This window comes from Podarcis muralis, chromosome 2, assembly GCF_964188315.1.
Source record: "Podarcis muralis chromosome 2, rPodMur119.hap1.1, whole genome shotgun sequence".
Taxonomy (NCBI): Eukaryota; Metazoa; Chordata; class Lepidosauria; order Squamata; family Lacertidae; genus Podarcis; species Podarcis muralis.
The window spans coordinates 89,060,908-89,079,710 of record NC_135656.1 but is presented as its reverse complement, the minus strand read 5'-3'; the positions used below and the strand labels follow the sequence as shown (position 1 = coordinate 89,079,710).

The 18,803-nt window shown below is 44.2% G+C and overlaps 1 protein-coding gene across 1 annotated transcript; it reads right to left on the bottom strand.

Annotated features, from left to right (window-relative positions):
- Positions 1-2,527: 2,527 nt before the first annotated feature.
- LOC114591800 (protein SSUH2 homolog) lies at positions 2,528-17,906 on the bottom strand. Its single transcript, XM_077925004.1, has 13 exons — positions 17,662-17,906; positions 15,927-15,982; positions 15,405-15,503; positions 14,605-14,683; positions 14,111-14,240; positions 12,755-12,815; positions 10,883-11,007; positions 9,240-9,302; positions 7,878-7,960; positions 6,305-6,401; positions 5,792-5,893; positions 3,732-3,839; positions 2,528-3,285 (listed from the first exon to the last, which is right to left on the bottom strand). Exons 1-13 carry the CDS (start codon positions 17,685-17,687, stop codon positions 3,145-3,147), a joined length of 1,170 nt encoding a protein of 389 aa, XP_077781130.1. The 5' UTR covers positions 17,688-17,906; the 3' UTR covers positions 2,528-3,144.
- Between the last annotated feature and the right edge of the window lie 897 nt (positions 17,907-18,803).

The following is an 18,803-nucleotide window of genomic DNA, read 5'->3' as shown; positions in this document are numbered from 1 at the left end:
GACAGCTTTGGGTTCTTTTAGAACAGTGGGAAAGTTACTACGTATTGCTGATAAAGAAAGAGAAACATTTTTATATTTTGACCACAGGGTGGCACTGTAGAACTGAAAAGCAGTAAGACAAAAGCTGTACAAGAACAAGGACGGCACTGAATGGGACCCCAACTCTTATCTGCCCAGTTTTAGGATGCTTAAGATCATCTGACAGTCTTTTAAGCATTACAGAATGTTTAAGTGCAGTATGGTCCCTCATAGCTTTCAATATCAGATGGCCAACAGCTGAATCAGTGACACCTTCCCACCTTTCCCGGGATACCAGGGTTTTAGTGTGGAGGATGCTAAGGGTGCAATCCTATATATGTCCAGTTAGATAAAAGTCCTGCTCAGTTCAGTGAGCTCACTCCCAGAGAAGTGTGTATAACACTGTATTCTCTACTGCCAGTACTGCTGGCATCTCATGCAGAACACCAACAGCCTGTACCATTCTAGTACTAAGTCTCTCACTCGAGGGAGAAATAGAGGGCAGCCACACGAGAAAAAAAGCCTTTTAAGAGGTTCCCCAGTCTGTGGATGCTCTCCCCAGAAGAACACACCTGGCACTATCATCATCAGGGGAGGCAGTTAGAGGCAAACATTTAGGGCAGCCGACGCGGGTGGCGCTGTGGGTTAAACCACAGAGCCTAGGACTTGCCGATCAGAAGGTTGGCGGTTCGAATCCCCACGACGGGGTGAGCTCCTGGTGCTCGGTCCCTGCTCCTGCCAACTTAGCAGTTCGAAAGCACGTCAAAGTGCAAGTAGATAAATAGGTACCGCTCTGGCAGGAAGGTAAATGGCGTTTCCGTGCGCTGCTCTGGTTCACCAGAAGCGGCCTAGTCATGCTGGCCACATGACCCGGAAGCTGTACGCCGGCTCCCTCGGCCAGTAAAGCGAGATGAGCACCGCAACCCCAGAGTTGGTCACGACTGGACCTAATGGTCCCCTTTACCCTTTACCTATTCAACCTGGCATTATTGATTGATTGAATTTATGCAACTGAACAAGTGACCAAGTAGCAGAGCAAGCAATCATGTGGTGTGTAGCAAATGGCAGAGTGACTGACCAAGTGAGCAGCAGACTGACCAAGGGACTGACAAGGTGACCAACCAAGTGATGGAGTGACTGGCCAGACAGTGGAATGATCAAATGTTCAAATGAGCAGCAGAGTGACTGACCAACTGAGGTCCCCCTCACTGAGTGGCTGACCAAGCAAGCAAGCTGCAAAACAAGTGAGGAAATGGTGGAGGGACTGACTGTCTTATATGTAGGGCTGCCTCTGAAGTCTGTTCGGAAACTTCAGCTGGTGCACAATTCAGCTGCCAGATTGCTCACTGGGGCAATAAAATAATAATAATAAAATTCTTGTACTCCACTCATCTGGCTGGGTTGCCCCAGCCACTCTAGGTGGCTTTCAACAGAATGTAAAAGAACGCAACAAAACATCAAACGTTAAGCTTCCCTATACAGGGCTGCCTTCAGATGTCTTCACAAGGTTATATATTGTCATCTCATTGACATCTGATGAGAGGGTGTCCCACAGGGCAGTCCCTCTGCCTGGTTTCCTGTAACTTCACTTCTCACAAAGAGGGAAATGCCAGAAGGCCCTTGAAGCTGGATGCAATCATGATCCGAGACGCTTTTTCACGTGCTTGCTCCACGTGAGGTCCAGAAGGTGGCAACATGAGAATGGGCCTTTCTGCAATGGCTCCCCATCTGTGGACTGCTGACCCCAGGGAGGTTCGTCCGGTGCCTTCATTGCATATCTTTTAAGTCCCAGGCTCTGGAGAGGGGCTGCTTAAAATGGCGCCCGCTCAAGCGCTGCTGCTGCTGGCACCAACAAAGCCCAACCCCTTTTCTCCTCTAGGCAGGCTGGGACCATCCAGACTGGAAAAAGAATTGGTAAACTCAAAAACGAAAATACTTTCCAAAATGTATAGACTCCTCCTTAACAGGGAGGTCAAGGAGGAGGAGGAGGAAAAATCTGTTATGGTCAAATGGGCCCAAGATTTGGCTACAACATCCCAATGACCGCCTGGGAAAAGTTATGGAAGGTCAATATGAAATTCACTGCATGTTACACCCTAAAAGAAAATTTTATGAAGATGCAATTCCGATGGTACCTGACACCACTAAAATTACCTAAAATGTATAAAAATATTTCAAGCAAATGTTGAAATATTTGGGAAGCGTTAGGGTCAATGTTACACATGTGGTGGACATGCAAGAAAATTAAGGAGTTTTTGAACATAATCTAAGATGAGCTTTAAGAAATGATTAAAGTATCCTTCATAAAAAAACCAGAGGCTTTTCCATTAGGGATACTTGGCCTAGACATACCAAAAATCGCGAGAGAAATATTCTTGTATGCTACTGTAGAAGCAAGAATATTAATCGCAATCAATTGGAAAGGAGAGAAAATCCCAACAAAATTGTAGAGACAAAGTAAATTGATCGAGTTTGCTGAACTGGCAAAAATGACAGACAAATTGAGAGGTAATACTGAACAAACATTTATTTGGAAATGGGACATGTATAAAAAAAATCTTAAAGATTATTGTACTAGTATAAATGTGACAGGATTTGAATGACTTCTGTGTTACAATGGATATTTATAAGAGAATATATTATTGACGATTAAAAAGAAAATAGAGATTAATAGTGCACTAGATAAAATAAGAAGTAAATGCATGATGGGGTGGCGGGAAGTCGTAGGGAACTCAAGAATGTACAGTGAACAAATAATGAGATTGTCTTTTTGTATTTCTATTTTGATTTTAAATATATTTCTTTGTTATATCTTTTTAATATGAATAAAGCATTAAAAAAAGAACATATTCAGGAGACATGCTGGGTGGGGGGCAGGAATGTTTTGTTGTGCACGAGACATCCTTGCACTGATTGCTCTTCTTTCTCCTTCTAATATGTAATCCTGGAGTTTGGCAAACTTTAGTCCTTTATGTCCAATTTATTTAAGCATCTTCCACAATTCTTTTAAAGTGGGTCAATAAACTTCATTTATAAAATAAAAATGGGATGAGGGGGGACTGCAAATATTCCACCTGTTTTAACCAACAGTGCTTCTTTTACACCAGTTGAAATAGCCCATAATAATCACAGGATGGTACAGCAACACTTCTGTGGATAATCCTCCGCATGCACCTTGCGTTCCTTGCCATAAACATAGAAGGAGTAAGGTTTTCCATGCCACAAATATTGTACCCTGGTGAGAAGTATCAGCTCAATTGTTTGCCTCTGTAAAAACACAAAGAAGATACTTTTAGGGTCTAAACATCAGTGTATCGTTCACAGAAAAGTTCAAACCTGAATGGCTTTCTTTTATACATAGAAGAATGGCAAGAGTTAGGCACATTCTGAATACGGACATGCTGCAGCCCTATCTGGCAGGTATGGGGAATCTGGGACCCTCCTGACGTTCTTGTCCCAAACCGCTGGGCATGCCTGCTAGGCTTACTTAAGCTGGAGCGCAACAACACCTGAAAAGCCAGAAGTTCCCCATCCCTATTCTCTGACCCACCTATCCCTTCGCCTAGGGTGCTGCCAATGTAGGAACTTGGCCAAACAATATGGAAAAAGCCTACAAAGCTTAGAATGTTTGCAAGGGCACAGGCAATTCTCTTGGACCACAGCACCAAGGCCATCGCCTCAGTGGTGATTCAGTTAATATTCACAGCACTTGCCTGCCTGAGTATCCGCCTTGTAGATGCAAACTGAGCTTGGTGTTGTTCAACGGCATAGCTGGAGGCTTGACTGACGCCAAAATCAGGGAAACTAATCACTGGATATACCTATGGAAACACAAATTCCAAAGACATACAAATAGAAAACTGGAGTCCTGAACGAGGAGAAAGATTGGGCTAGTCATTGTTTTATCACATTGTGTAGACATGAAGCATAGCTGATCTCTAAAATGCAATTGCATACCTCCTGCCTGCACTGAGGACAGGTAAGTAAAATGCAGAGAAAACTACTGTTGCCAATATGAGATGATGAAGCCAGGCTGTTTCTGGGCAGCCCAGTATGTCCCTGTCCAGCCCTCTCTCTTTTACACAAAATTATCAAGAGAGTTCCCTGGGAAGAGGGGTTAGTAAACCACTCTGGGAACTGGAGCCCTAACAACTCTGAGCATCCTTAACCAAAGACAGTTCCCAGGATTCCTTGGGGGAAAGTCATGGCTGTTGAATGTGGTGTGATGCTGTTTTAAACATCTAATGGAAATGGGAGCCAGAGAGAGGTTGGGTTCCCACTTTGGCACTTCTAACGCTCTGGCAGCCCAGTGCTAAAACAAGCCCCAGCGTGGGCCTCCACAGAAAAATGTGTTGCCATTTGACAAATGCACTACTGAAGTGGGCCAAGCGCCACTGTCACCCAACACCAAAATTTCTCCAGTTCTATGACTGGAAGGAGGAGCACAGAGATTGTTCTCCCCTGGGTTGCCCTACCCACATCCTCCCCAGCAGGGAAGAAAGTGGGGAATTGTCCCTGACTTCGTGCAGAGCGATAGGTCCACAAGGTTTGCAATAGTTTGGGAACTATGAGGGTGCTTTATAGAAAATGTATACCCCAGCCTCACACAAACTATATGAATGTTTTCTGGAAATACCATGAAGATGCAAAATCTTCAAATCATGTCTTAACAAATCACTGGGTATGAAAAACTTCTTTTAATCCATTAAATGTATTATTAAGCTATTTGGAAGATTGCGTTTAAACCATCATTCCTGTCTAAATCTATTTTCTGACTGCCACTGTTGGGGTTGGGGGTCAGGAAGCCCTGGTCAGAAGGGTTTCTTAGGATCTAGGATGCAGCCACGATATATATATATCTAACTTGTTATGTCTGAGCTAGAACACAAATCTGTCAAAAAATGGGCATATGGCTAGTTCTAAAGTAGTAGGAACACTGTACGATTTGGCTGTAAGCTACCGAGTAGGCAGAGGCATAGAGTGGGGGGTGCCAGGGGACAATTTTGAGAGGGGGCTCACTACTGACCTGGCGGTGGAGAGCATCCCATCCCAGTTGCAGTGAGATGCGCCCGGCCTCAGCAGCTTCACCTCCGCTGCCAGGTCAGGCCTGACCTGGTAGCGGAGAGCAGGGGGAGAAAGGGCTTATGTTCCGCCACTGCCAGTGGGTTTCCTGAAAGATTCAATTGAACTATAGTGGTACCTCGGGTTAAGTACTTAATTCGTTCCGGAGGTCCGTTCTTAACCTGAAACTGTTCTTAACCTGAAGCACCACTTTAGCTAATGGGGCCTCCTGCTGCTGCCATGCAGCCGGAGCACAATTTCTGTTCTAATCCTGAAGCAAAGTTCTTAACCTGAGGTAATATTTCTGGTTAGTGGAGTCTCTAACCTGAAGCGTATGTAATCTGAAGTGTATGTAACCTGAGGTACCACTGTAGTATCACTTTATGAATGAATGAAAACCTGTTTACAGCCATAGGCCTCTGCAACCTTTCTATCACGCTAAATCTTTAAAAGGCTCTGGATGACTTTACAAACATGTCGCATTCGTACCTGTGTATTTTTGTATGGCTACAATTACTTTTATGATTGTGTGTGTGTTGTGGCCCAGGGTGAGAGAGAGGTTGGAGTGGGGTGGGGAAAGATTTATGCGTCTGGGGGACATTATATGGTGAAATATGCTCCACCGATTAATTAACTGTCAACACTTAAGTTGGTTCCTTTTCAAGTCCTGCCTCTCTTTGCATTACTGCTTTTGCTGAAAGCATTTCATTACCATAGGGCTGTCATCAACAAACAACGTCTCTCCAGTAACCGTTTTGAAGAGTTCGATAGGAAATCCAGATCTTTCATCTGCCACATATTCATAAACGTTGTTCTTCCTATGAAGGCAAAAGGCAGGAGAGTTGCAGTGACAACACAGCACAACGGCCTTCTCAAACCAAACGCTCTCAAAATGGCTCCCCCTGCTATGTAAGCTTTTTACGTGGGGTCAAAGAGCCGGCCCAATCTCCAACATATATCAAACACAGTGCAGTCCCATGGTGGAACTGAACCACATCAGGCGCTGACCATAAATTTATGAAGTCACAAAACTGGCACAGTGCTCAAAGGTAGCCTTCGATGCGGATTGGGCCATACAGCTAACCTAAATGACAAGAGGCCTCAAGCCCATATTTTCGAGATCAATTGAGTAACCATTTCTAGCATCTATACTGGTAGGCAGAGCCAATTTTCCATGTAGTTAGAAGCGGCCTCCCCTTTCCACCACAGTCTATTTTGACATGACTTGCCATTCAACTTGCAGCTCAATGAACGACAGCAGTTGTCCTTTTCCTTCACAATCGTTGCAGACTGTTTTTCCCATACCCGAACACTCCTTGCAACTGTAAATAAAATGTAATAAAACACAAGGTGTGATAAAATGTAATGAAACTACTTGACATAAAGCTTGGTACTTTGTGAGCCCGGCTGAAACACACACACAAAAAGGGAAAGGATAATCCGGCAAAACCAATGGAATAGAGGTTTCTCAGTTCTAGAGCTGGCGTCTTGTTTCATTTTTCTGTTGGGAAATGGTGCCATCTCCTGGGCCTCAGGACGCATAACAAGCAGAGCTTCTTTTTCAGTTAGCAACATTTCCTAGTTTGGCCAATACTAACCAGGGTATGGCAACCCTATTTCTGTTCTCTTGAATATACTTAGCCAACACAGGCACACAGAGACATGCAGTGCGGCATGACCCATAGTTTGGGTTAAGGGCTGGAAATCTGATTTATTTGCTTTCTTCGGATCCTTCTATTTCATACATATCCCTAAGCCTTTCTCTCATATGTATTTTTCCTCCATGGAACTCCCACAGGCTTCCATACGCCCCCCCAACTAGGCACAGACCAGCTTTAGCTTCAGGGACGCTGCTGCACCATCATAGCAACTATATGTACACAGAAGAACTCATAAAGATTAAAAGATTAAAAGGACAGATCACGATATTCTTCACTGCCTGCATGTGCCTGGGACCAATGGGGAGGTGAAAGGTAAGGCCTGCAGGATCTTTTCTCCATTCACTTGAGGGCTGTCTAACTTTTCACACTAATTCAAATTTTGCAAAACAACAGCACACGTCTCTGAATGCAAAAAAAAAATCATGAAACAGAAGAGACTTCCATTTATATTTCTAGTTTTCGGACCGTTACACTATAGCCCTCATTCCAGGGTGCTGCCTTTGGCAACGCCTTTTCCTTTATTTTACATTTGGGCACAAATTCCTTCCCAAGTGCAAAATACATTTGAATCAATTCAGTTACAGAAAGATCTAGGACAATACTTCCTATACTTTTAATTTAAAAAAATTAACTTAGGGTATTTAAAGTCCTTCACATGCAGTATTTCAAACAATTGCACACCTCTGAATGTAAGCTAAGTCTTATTATTCCCATACTGCAGATGTCTCTTTCATCCCGCAGCCAATGAATGAGGCTGAGCACCCATGATACCTATAAAACACTTTCAAAACATATTACTTTCCTCAAAGAATTATGGGGTGCTGTAGTTTGTTGGGAATTTTAATTCTGAGAGGAGGAAACCACAGTGCCCAAAATTCTTTGAGGGAAAGAATGTGCTTTAAAGGTATATAGTGTGTATACAGCCTCAGTTCACAGCAAAGGCAAGATTTGAAGCAAAGACTTCCTGGTCTCTGTTGAACCTATAGCTTGAAGCTCCACCATAAGATTGCCCATGGTATCTCACATATCAGGGGACCAGGAAGGAGTGCAATTGTCACACATAGTGCAACACTCTAACCCCACAGTGAAAATAAAAATGAGCATCTTCTTCATATATTTGCAGATTGACTCACGCACTTTTCAAGTCCACTTCCCATACATAGGTCACATGTTTCATCCACAAACCGGACTCCTCTTCCATGACATCTCCCACACTGTTGCTGTTGGGATTTAAGTTTAGACAAAAGAGCCAGAAATAAGCAGGGTATGTCCAAACAAAACACTCGTTGGGCAAAAACAGATCTCCATGGTCATCTTTAACAAGTAATCACTTCACTACTTTCTCTATCAGTCATTGAGGTGCTATCTGCCAAAGCAAAGATGTCCATCTTGTAACGCCCTGGGAATGTAGATGGAGAGGCCCAAGGCACCACCTTGGTACATATGCCCAATGAGGACATTGTTGCGAAGAGGTGTCCCTATGGGCAAATGGGCCACAGAGTCAGCTGTAACTGCAGACCTGTCAGAAATGTTGGCTAGATCCAAGCCTTCTCAATTCTACCTGCTTTTGGTGGTTCTCAAGACAAGAGAGTCTTGGGTGGCTTGCTTGTGGGAAACAAGGGGGACTATCTCCCCCCACCCCCCACCCCGTGAATCAGATTCCACTCTCCACCAAGTGTATTTTTAATGCCCTGTGAACCTCAAACTGCTGCCATCTGATCTGTTTCATGGAACTCATGAAATGTGGTGCTGAAGTATGAGGAGAAGGGTCAAACCTGAAGACCACTTTATCTTGGTCAAAAATCCAAAGGTCTTCCCTCTGTGACAGAGGACTTCCCTGTCTCATTGACCCAACCTGGCTGATTCCATCCAAGTGTGAGGTGTTGACCTTCTCCTCCTGCTTTCTTAACACTGCCTAGATGAAGCTGGAGATTTCTTGCCTCTTGACAAAAGAAGCTGCCCAGTTCCATCAATCTGTGAATAGTGGCATGGAGCAGGCTGCTCTCAGCAATGCCTTTGATACTCTATTCAATTCCACCATACTTCATCCCTTTCTATTTTCATGAAGCATGTAAAAATGTAGGTTTTTAAAGATAAAAATATAAACTTTTTTCTGAATTAACAGATTAAAAATGGATGGAAGGGTTTTAGTCGTGACTTTTATCAATTTGGGGTAGTATTGCAATGTTTACTTTAATTAATATTTCTCACATCCATGATTATGTAGTCAGTCGTTTTGTTCTCTGTTCTGAGCTTCCAAATATGGAAGAAAAACCAGCATAGAAAACGTATACCCCAGACATCCACTACAATTGCTGTATCAAATATTTACTGGCTTTCTGGTTTATATCTCTTGGGTTCCAATTTTGTTCTACTATTCAACATCCCATCAGCTGTTTAAACAAAAGACATGTTGCTTCCTCCTCCACCTTTTATTTTCTCATCTGTGTTCTAACCTTTCTACAAAACAAAAACTACACACTAAGCACAACTACTTACCTTGCTGTTGCCATTGCATTTATTGCAGTGACGTCTACCAGTTGATCCACATGTCGGGCAAGCCTTCAAAATCAAAGAAAGGAGAACGTTAAAACGGAGCTTTTATTTGGACCTGGGTTGTCTGGAAATACTATCCTGCTCATAATGAGAGCAGGCAATGTTAAGAGAATCTGGTGAGCTTCCATTTGATTTACATTAAACTATGGCCACATTCATAACATACATTCAAAGTGTTATGGTGCCACTTTAAAAAGCCATGGCTCCCCTCCCCCCAAGAATTCTAGGAACCGGAGTTTGTTATGGGTGCTGAACTGCAACTAGACCTTGAAGATTCCCACCCAGGTCTTCTACTGTCAGAAGGTTCGGAATTTCAATCTCAGCCACAGCCTTATGATTTCTGTGCTTGCAGAAATTGGGCTAAGGTAGAACCTAGCTGTTACAGCCAACAAGATGGAGAACACCCAACATAGGCTCTTCCAGTGCACAAACCTTGGGACGGGGTCACAATGTCTTCCATTCCCAGAGCTACCATTTCCAGAGCGAATTAATAAGAATTTCCTCTTCATGGAGAACTCTGGACATAGTACAGTTGTACCTTGGATCCCGAACGCTTTGGTACTTGGACATTTCGGCTCCCAAACACCGCAAACCCGGAAGTGAGTGTTCTGGTTTCTGAACATTTTGGAAGTTGAACGGACTTCCAGAATGGATTCTGTTTGACTTCCAAGGTACGACTGTAGTTCTGTGAAGGGAGCATGCAGCTCCTAACAATGCTCAGCACCTGTAACAAACCACAGCTCCCATAATTCTTTGAGGGAATCTATGAGCGTTTAAATTAGTATGGTGATGCTTTAAATGTATCGTATGACTTTCCTTTCTTGCTTGACTTTCCTTCAGTCATCTCATTTGAATACAAAACTCTTTTACCTCCAAAATTACGCAACTCTCTAGTTACTCGGGTCACATAATGATCCACCTAAATGCCTATACATACATTTCTGCACAAACTCTTACCAGTAAACCTGTGTACAATTTGCAACAACATTACTCTGCCGCTTCTCTCTGCTCTTATATCCCATTATAAATCTGATCGTGAACTTAGTTCCTTCAGTCTGCTGCCTGAGAAACTCCAAAGTGCTGCTTCCCTCTTACGTGACTCAAGCCCACAGTCACTGGCTGCTTCTCATAAATCTCTCCCACAACAGGAACAACTCGGAGATCATAATTGCCTTGTACTTAAGGACAACAGTATAAGCAACAGAGTAAGGACAACAGTATAAGCTACTGGCCGCTAGAGAGTTGGGGAAGCAGTTCCTGACCTCCCTCACAGACACAGCACAAAATCAGGGCCTCAAGCTACAACCCGGCATGTACACTTACCTGGCAGTAAGCCCCACTGAGTTCAATGGGAGTTACCTTGAAGAAAAAAGGCACAGGACTGTGCCAAAGAGGAGGGGAAGGGTTCTGGCCAGACAAAATGCATGGGCCTATGTCAGGCATGTCCAAAGTCCGTCCTGGGGGCCCCTGTGGCAGTTTATTTCCTGGGGTAAAATCCTTTAAAAAAGCTTGACAACTTTGGACTGGAGTCTGGACACCACTGGCCTATGTATACCACCATTTTCATTGATACATTAGCTCTGTACCGTTAATGCTGATGTGTGAGGCACTCTGATTCTCTGGGTTTTCTCTCGGAACATGCCAGGAGAGTCTGCTCTCATATCCCAAGGCAAAGGAGGTGTCCCACGCAGGTAGGAATCTACTGCTCCACCTGGTGTAAGAAAGCTGCACTTACACTACCATCTGGCTTGGCCTCAGAGAAGCTTATGTTTTCCAATGCACAATACAAGCAAAATAAGAGCATGCATATTAGCCGCTACAGCAAAATGATAGTTTGCTATTGGGAGCCAGCTTTCATCATCACGATTGTCACCAGCATTTTAACAATTAATTTACTGCTTAATCAGTCACCTCTAAGCAGTGTACTTCCTCCCCTCACAAGAGAGTGACGTCCTCATCCGTTCTTCCCCATGGTTTACCTTTGTATGGATTACAGTGCAAACTATGCTTCAAAATCAATAGCGTAGCTTCCCATTTTCAAACTATCATTTTCCAGGAGCCTGTGTTGCAAAGGTGCCCTGATTTTAACGCCACCTCTTTCGCTTAACAAACACAAACAAAATTACTTCTTTAAAATTACACCAATTATAAATTTACCGCATTTTTGTTTCCGCAACTTTTCAGTTAATAACTAGAGTGACCTAAATTCTTTTATCTACTTAGAAATATAGACCTATTAGTTTACCTGATCTCACTAAGAAAATCTGTGCTACATATCTAGTATCAATTATGGGCTGCAAGGCAACCAAGGACATATCGTCTTATGAGCAAACAGGCATCCAAGTTGTAAGATCAACAATTGATCACTGCTTCATTTCATGTTGTATTGTACAGAAACATACTTTAAATTGCTCTCAGACTTTGTTTGTGACCTTCGTCAATCTCAGGACGTCTTCTGATACCATACCAAGACAATGACCTCAGAAGAAACAGATAATTTTCTTCTGCACTTTATACAGTACAGTCTCATCTTACCAATGTTTCATTTAAAGTCAGGATGGGTGTCTTTGAGGAACTCTCCCAATTCTACCAAAACTGTGAACGGCATCCATCTTTAGCTTGGATCCTGAACGCCTTGTTGAGTCGAACGTTTTGGCTCCTGAACACCACAAACCAGAAGTGAGTGTTCCGGTTTGTGAACGTTCTTTGGAACCCGAACATATAACGTGACTTCCGTGGCTTCCTGAGGCCAATTGGAAGCCGCGCCTTAGTTTCGGAAAGTTTTAGAAGTTGAACGGACTTCCAGAACGGATTCCATTCAACTTCCGAAGTACCACCATACCTTGTTTTCAGGGCATACAGAAATGGAGAGATAAGGTGGTCTATACTAAAGCCCAGTTCCATCTGATGCTTTCAGATGTTTTAGAACAAAGGTACACAAATATTTTTTAAACGTATCTATCCTTTTGGGTTGAAGGCCTTGTTAAATACTATTATACCGAGTCCTTTACATAATGCATTGAGAAAGCAATAAAAGCTGGCTCCTGTAAAATTCCTCTCAGGTTGCTACCCAAATTCCCACCACCTGCTGACACAGCCTTTTGTGGAGTGGCGGAGCCTTCACAACATCCTCAGCTGCTCAGTGGCCATGGAATTGGGGGTGGGGGCAGGAAAAGCTGGCCTATTGTCACCTGATGACTGCTGTTAGACCAGCTCATGATCCATTGCATCCCAGGCCAGCTCAGCCCCATTCCCACCCTTGGAAACCCATTTCAAGGCCCTCTGCTGGGTATCCACTGGGATAATGTCAACGGGACTCCTGCCTGCCCAACTGGTGACTGGCAAGAGGCCAGCTCAGCCGGCAGAAGTCAAAAGAGAGGCACCACACTGTGAAGGGTTTGGATGGCTCAGTCTGGCCTAAGTGGGGCTGGATTGTAGAGTAGCAAAGCAGCACTTACCCCCATAAGGTTCTGTCTTCCATTCAGAGGATCTTGATTCAGTGAAGGTCTCCAGTTTATACTAAGAAACAACTTTCAAGAATTAAACACTTAAGAAATAGTCAGCAGATTTTAAAAATTGGCTTAGGGAAATTACATAGGGAAGCAACACCTTAAAATGTCTCTGGTTAGAGCCAACACAAAGCAACCACCAAAAAACTACAAAACAGTACAAGTAAAATGCATCTCTTATCCATTAATTCAAAATGGTTATAGATACTAAAAAAACAGAATGTCCCCACCTACAAGTTTTCATGCTAATATAAAAGAACTGCAGATACTGAAAAAATAAATGGCAAAAGCTAATGAAAATAAATCCATAAATGTGTATCAATTTTGAACAGTGCATAGAAATGTTCATGCATAGAAATGTTCATGCTAGCAAAAGCATTGCTTTGAGACAGGCAAGATATCCAGCGATGTTGGTACTAGATTAAAAAGTTCGGAAACATTCATGAAGGTAACAATCCCAAGAAGAACCAGAAATGTGAGTTATCCTTCAGAATCACCTGCCAGCTCTGATATGTCTCTGGAGAAAGGACTTGATCCCATGCCTAGTGAACTTTGTAAAAGTTCTGTCTTTTCAGACAGGTTAGGCCAGGGATGAGGAACTTGCAGCCCTCCAGATGTTTCTGAATTCCAATTCAGCTCCAGCCAACAAAGCTGATGGTCAACTATGATGGATGGAAGCTGGAGTCCATCAACACCTCGAGGACAACAGGTCCCCCAACTCTCGTTGAAGTCATGACCCATGCAGTGGCCAAAGGGAAAATTCAATTTGCAAAATTCTTTCTCTTTATTATTTTTCCTTTATGTGCCTTAAACAAACACAACCTTCTGCTGCACAACAGCACCTATTACATCCACAGTCCAAGTGGGCACCTCATAATTTAGGCAAAAGGGGAACTGCCATCAATTTGCATTGGTAGGTAAATGCCCTATATGAAGTATCCCTAATTTTCACAAATACACTTAGCTATGCCATTGCGGACGGCACAGTAAGATCTGGGGTTAGGAATGAATGATACCAATTATTGTTTGTTGATTATTTGAAAGGACCTTCCACACTCAAGGCAGCTAACCATTAAGAATATAAACATAGTAATCAAAATAAATAAATGACAGCGGCAGTGGCTGGTGTGCTGTAGTTGGGAAGAAGCGCAGAACCACCTTCCCAACACCAGCGTCACTGCCGCTTACCTGGATGGCACTGGGCAAGGTGGTGGTGTGGTTGGGGCAGGTGTGTCGGATTGGCAATGCCTCCACCATACCAGCTGCTCCTGCATAGCTATACTATTACCAATATATACTGCTTACTCTGTAGGTATTGAATAACTGTAGGTCATTAAACACCATCTCTTTGGCTGGGTCTGTGCTGTAGCAGCACTTGCTGGAAGCGTACTGGATAAAAGCTTCTTTGGCCTCATCTTCTGAAATGGCAGGAACACTGTAGGAAGGACCAAAAGGAGGGATAAGCAAAATTGACCGCCAACCTTCCCATGGTCCTCTTTGTCTGGGGTGGGGTGGGACCTCAGGGTCAAGAACCAGATATGCACACTATCTCTCTTTTTTCTGGCCCTCACAACTCTCCCCAGGCCTGGTTAGAATCTGTCTTTGAAGTCTGAAAACACCTCGTGAATTTCAAAATGGAGGCTGCGGAGAGATGTGTTTCTGTGGAAAGTAGCCTATTGAACAAAGGTGAAATCTGCATGCCCTGCTTGGCCCATTTTTGTCTCTGGCCCCACCCACACCACTGTCATGTGACCCTGAGAAGGATGTCCACAACAGAATGCATAACAGTATCCACTTACTTCCACGTTCTTTGGGGCGGCTGTTGCCCACCTCCATGTCCAAGAAACAAGTTAGGTGGAGGCAGGCAATGTTTTCCTCCTGTAAAGGAATGGGGTTTGGGTAAGAACAGCAGGATAAGCAGTTGAGAATGTTCTCAGGTCACATGAGCAACATGCTAAAAGAAAGTTCTTCTTGACAATAGCGGAAAAGAACATTCATGCAGTGGGTGTTGAACTTGGCCAGGTAGGGAATCAGCAACCAGTGCCGATCTTGGAGCGCAGGTGTGAGATGCTGACAAGGCCTTACTCCTGTTAGAAATCATGCTGCAGTATCCTGCACTAACTGCAGTGTCTGGATCAAGCACAAGGGAAGCACCTTAAAAACTATTACAGAATACACCAGGGGGCGGCAAGGTATTACAGAATACACCAGGGGGCGGCAAGGTTTACCTTGCCTGGGCTGGTTCACTCCAGCAGAGATCCTTCTGTGGGCAAGAGCACATGTGCGCATGAGCACGCATGGCTGTGATTTCCGGTGTCTGCGCCTGTGAAAAACGATTTCCGGAGTCTGCATCTGCGCAGACGTGATTATTGGGGTCTGACCATGCGCAGATGCTATTTCCAGCACCACGGAAGCAAGTCCCTGTGCTGCGCTGGTTTAGCGTAGCGGGCGGGGACTCGCCAAGTGGGTGGCTCAGTTTGGGGGTGGCTCGTGGGCCGGTTAAACGACCCCCATGGGCTGCTTGTGGGCCATGGGCCTTAGGTTGCCTACCCCTGGCATACACTTTAGGGAACTAGGGTCCACACCAACAAGTGCTTGCCTGCAGCGGTTGTGCCTTCATAGCCAGATATGTTGCCTGTGTTATACGTAGGAGTATAAGGTCCTGGCATCTGAGCCATGTCTCTTGGAAAGGCGGCACCTACAACAAAGTTAAGGAAAAGGAAGATGTTGAAAGTTGTCATCCCTCAAACATCGTACGGAACAATGAAACCTAAATATAGGATTTCGTATTTATTACACAAGTCATAGGTCAAGGGTTTGGGGCCAGTGGGTACCTTTGGGATTTGAGGAAGTGCCATGGGCACCAGTCACCAAATGTAGGGAGGACGTAGTGATGCTGAGCCAATGCAAACAAGAACTGAGGAGGAAGGGCAAATTTCTCATGCATCATGGATATTTATCAAGACCTTACACAGGCACAAGAGGTGGTGCCAGTGGGCATGCTAGCACCTGCAGCCACATTGGCAACCCCTGGTAAACTAGGATTTAGTGTGACATCTGAATGTTACGCTACCAAGGTTAACAGGGATAATTAATGCCCGCAATGTCTTGCTTTTCATACCGAACGTCCACTGAGCAGATGTCTGTCCAACAGTTCCGTATGTCTGAGTTGGTACTCTAGCAGGAGAAAGTAAAAAAGAGTGTAATGCACAATAACAAATATAAATGAGTGGCTTAGTGTACAAAAGGAGAAATAGATGCAGTCAATTTAAAACCCTTAGAGAGTGCAGTTGTGGATGTGATTTTAACACTGTCAGATGAAGGTCTGAAGTAGTAGGTGCTTAACACTTAATATATAAAGTCAAGCCTGGCTTCATACGACCATTTTTTCAGCAACAAACTGATTGTTTAAAAAAAAGAAATTGTGAGCTGCCGTTTTAGTTGATTTGAAAAGCCCTAAAGCCACAATATAATAATACCTTTATTGGCATAGTATTAGTATTGTAAGTGAATCGTCATAAAGTAGAGAACAAGCTTCTGAGTTCTTGAGAACTCTTTCAACAGACTTTGGGAGTGAGTCCCAATGTTTATCCATTGCCAAATGACAAAGTACATTCTTTTATTTGCCCTGAATCTTCCAGCAATCAGCTACATTTCATGTCCACGAATTCCGGTGTTATGAGAAGGGTAGGAAAACTTTTCTCCATGTGGTACATAACTTTCTAAACATCTATAACTTTATCACTTTTTCTCTAAACTAAAAAGTCCCAAACACTGCAACCTTTCTGCACAGGGGAATTGCTCCTTCCTGTGCAGAAAGTTGCATTTTGATCATTTAGGTTGCCCTTTTTTGAAACTTTTCCTCCTCTCCTCCCTTTTTAAAAAAAACTTAATGTTACTAAGGTTTATAGAGAAAAATACAAAACAAAAAGATATTAAGTTTTGTATTTTTTTGGGGGGGGGATACAAAAAGATACTAAGTTTTGTATCCCCTCCCCTCTTTTCTGAAACTTTTCCAACTTGCAATATCCTGTTTGCAGTGGGGCTTTTACGTTCTCATGTCTGACACCCGGAGGTCGGCATGTTCTGTATCTCAGAGTTAAGGGAATCTCTGCAGACGTACGCATGCTCTGCTTGTCAGAGGTTCCCAGTTCGATCCCCGGTATCCCCAGGCAAGGCTAGGAAAGACTCTTGCCCTGTGTCTCAAGCTCACTTCCAGTGGCTGAGCATCTCCAGGAAGGGCTGGCAAGGAGCCCACCCTGAAACCCTGTGGAGAGCGAGATGGCGTCAGCATACTTCCCTATGTCTCCTCATCAGGGGTGGAGAACCCCCGGTCACATGCCGTATGAGGAAACTTCCCATGTCACTAGGAAAAGAAGCTAATTTCCCGGAGCTATTTGTTCTTGCTTCTGTGGTTTTTGTTGTTTTGGGGAGGTGCTTGGCTTGGGAACGAATTCAAGCCCCGCTAGCTGTGGAGATGAAAGCGGGCCGCTTCCACTGACATGGGCGCGGCGCGGCGCGCACAGCCTAGGGAGCAGAGACAGGAGGGGCGCCTTCCTTCCGCGGCTGCGTTGCCTTGCGCGCTTTTGCGCGCCTCTCCCGTTCGCCCGCAGCAAAAGCGCCTCTGGAAGCAGCTTTTTTCCTGCGCAAAGAAAAAGCCCCCTTTGCAGCTTTCTTGGCAGAAAGAATCAACACGTGGGCAACGGGGACTTTCTTTCCCCTTTACTTCGTTCCAGCATGAATTTAAAGGAATGGCGAGGAGGGAGAGGGTGGGGAGGACGGGCAGCTTTCAAGGGAAGCGGAGAAGGGGGGGGGAGCGGGTCCCGACGAGGGGGATTTTTGCAAAAGGCTCTCACCGGATTCCCTGACGGCCGTCCGCCATCGCTTCTAGCAAACCATCTCGAGCAGGCGAGCAAGCAACCTTTGCCCCCTCTCTCTTTACTTTCTCTTTCCGGATCCCTCATTGGCCAGCCTTGCGCAACTTTCTGTTTCATATAAGTTGCGGAAATGTGGACGTCGGAGAAGCAGAAAAAGGAGGAAGCGAGAGGAAGCCGAAATGGACAGGAGTTCCCCTATTCCTAGGCCCATTCTCATGTTATTTCAGACCCTCCAAGTGTCCCTTTCCCCCCCAAGAACTTCCTTGATTTACAGAAGCCGCCCTGGTTTCTGATTTGATCCCGCTTTCCCTTAGGACAGGCTTCCTCAAACTCGGCCCTCCAGATGTTTTTTTTTTGGGGGGGGGACTACAACTCCCATGATCCCTAGCTAGCAGGACCAGTGGTCAGGGATGATGGGAATTGTAGTCTCAAAACATCTGGAGGGCTGAGGTTGAGGAAGCCTGCCTTAGGATGTCCTTATCTTCATTGGAGAAATGTTGGAGGGGGAGATGAGGGAGCCCCCCCATCAAAGAAATAAATAAAAAACACTTACCTAAAGGCAGAAATTGTAGAAATAATTTGACAGATTTTTCCAAGCACTTGGGGTCAAAAGAAAGTACAGTGGTACCTCGGGTTACATATGCTTCAGGTTACATACGCTTCAGGTTACACACTCCACTAACCCAGAAATAGTGCTTCAAGTTAAGAACTTTGCTTCAGGATAAGAACAGAAATATCAATATCACCATAGTACTCTACACTGTTCATTGGGACAGCAGACCTTTGTATGTTTATTTAACAGGACTGATTATATTAATGCATCTACCCAATACCCATTCAACTGTATAAGTTTATCATGATTCATTGTATACTGTGTATAGAAACAGTACACAAACATGATCTAAATTACAATACTTTCCTTGCCTTTGCCAAAGCAAAGTCACTGATGATATCAACAAGGTACCACTGTATATAAAAATGAGCAAACCAGTGATATTTTAGGGAGCAGGCTAGCAGGCGGGGCCCATTGCTTACATCATAGGAGCCTACGCAACACAAAACACTGTTGCTGTATGTAAGTTTTATTTTATTTGGTTTTTATCTTATATTTTGGAAATGTG

What these genes read in the sequence shown, in the direction of transcription:
- LOC114591800 (XM_077925004.1), bottom strand. Translation starts at nt 17,687, where the DNA reads ATGGCGGACGGCCGTCAGGGAATCCG. An exon ending in TGAAGGCACAACCGCTGCAG is followed by an intron (nt 14,684 to 15,404) that starts GCAAGCACTTGT and finishes ATTCCTTTACAG; the next exon opens with GAGGAAAACATTGCCTGCCT. An exon ending in TTGTTGATGACAGCCCTATG is followed by an intron (nt 3,840 to 5,791) that starts GTAATGAAATGC and finishes GTGTTTCCATAG; the next exon opens with GTATATCCAGTGATTAGTTT.